At 68.6% G+C, this 1,466-nt stretch overlaps 1 protein-coding gene across 1 annotated transcript in view; it reads left to right on the forward strand.

Annotated features, from left to right (window-relative positions):
* RGS12 (regulator of G protein signaling 12) overlaps nucleotides 1-1,466 on the forward strand; it is a 77,516-nt gene that overhangs the window by 60,612 nt on the left and 15,438 nt on the right. Inside the window, exons 9-10 of the mRNA XM_023519671.1 lie at nucleotides 329-494; nucleotides 958-1,352. Coding sequence (XP_023375439.1) covers nucleotides 329-494; nucleotides 958-1,352 — 561 coding nt within the window. The remainder of the gene's footprint in view (nucleotides 1-328; nucleotides 495-957; nucleotides 1,353-1,466) is intronic.

Consider the following 1,466-nt stretch of genomic DNA (forward strand, 5'->3'; position numbering starts at 1 on the left):
TGGGAGATGGGATTTCTTTTCGCTAGACCGCCCCACAGTTAGAGCCGTGAGCGTTTACCGTGCAGCCATCCGCCGTTGCTCCTGACGGGCCACCCCAAACTCAGGGGGCCACCTACAGACTAGTTTTCTGAGATAACGTTTGGGTGAAAGGGATTTTCAGGGGAGTTAGTGATAATGAGGCGGTCAGTGCGGCCAGTAGCACGTCAGAGGGTGAGGACGTGACACTAACTCGGGGACCCAGAGGAGGCGTCGGGGAGAGCCCCTCGGGTTTGCCATCGGCACACTGCGCTGCCTCGGGCTGGCCCCGCCCCGCCCCGCCCCCCCACAGAGGAGCCCCGCCTCTGCCGTGGGGCCTGGGCCCCGGCGACAGCGACGTGCTCGCAAGCCTCTCCCGCACCCTCGCCTGCTGCGTGAGCGGTGCACGGAAGCCAGCCGCAGGTGCCGCCGGCTGAAAAGGCTCGTCCCCCGCACGCTGGCCACCTGCCCGCCTGCAGGCGTGTCCCTGTCCTGAGTGCCCGGAGGGCGGGCACAGGACCTTGGCCACGTCCTCTGCCAGGCAGAGCTAGTTGGCATTCTCTGGGCACAAATGGCCACGCCGGCTGGGCAGCCCTCTGCCAACGGCCAGGAAAGGATGGCGCCCCCACTCCCACTGCGCCCCCCGCCCCTCCCGCAGGCCCACTTGCCATCCGCTGGGTCAGCCTGTTCCTCAGAGGCCTCGGGGCCTGGGAGGTGGGCGAGACGCCGCAGGGGGCTGCTCAGTGTGGGTCTCGGTGGGTCTTGGTCCTGTGGACTGAGGCGGGCGATGGCAGCTCAGGGTCACTGTGGCTTCAGTGGGCTCCAGAGAGCAGCTTGTCTGCTCTTGGGTCAGGCCAAGACCAGGCCCTGGAAGGAGCCGTCTGGGCGGGGAGCCGGTTCCTTGTGGGCCCGTAAGCACCGGGCCTGCAGACCGGGGGTGAGGCTGTGAACATGGCACCGGAGAGAAAGTCCCACTGTCTCCCGAGTCAGCGCAGATGCCGGCCCTGCGGGGCCGCGTGCACCGCGGCGCCCTGCACGCTGATCACGATGTGTGGAGCCTGCACGAACACGCGTTGAGCCAGCCACGGCCTTCCGGGGTGCCCTGCACGCGCCCCGTAACCCCGGCGCCTGTCTCCCCGCAGTCAGAGGCCTGCAGGACCTTGGCTCCCGAGAGGGACAAGGCCACCAAGCACTGCAGCATCCAGCTCCCCGACGGGACGTCCTGCGTCGTGCTTGTCAGGGCAGGGCTGTCCATCAAGGAGGTCCTGGTGGGACTCTGCGAGCGACACGGCATCAACGGGGCCGCGGTGGACCTCTTCCTGGCGGGCGGCGACAAGGTATGGGCCTGACGACCCCCGGGGAGGCCCCGCCCTGGCAGCGTCAGGCTGAGCTCCATCTTGCCGGCCTCTCGCACCCACACCGGCGTGGGTTCGTGTGGTGGGGGGTGGGGG

The sequence above is a fragment of the Pteropus vampyrus genome, unplaced genomic scaffold (assembly GCF_000151845.1).
Source record: "Pteropus vampyrus isolate Shadow unplaced genomic scaffold, Pvam_2.0 Scaffold231, whole genome shotgun sequence".
Taxonomy (NCBI): domain Eukaryota; kingdom Metazoa; phylum Chordata; class Mammalia; order Chiroptera; family Pteropodidae; genus Pteropus; species Pteropus vampyrus.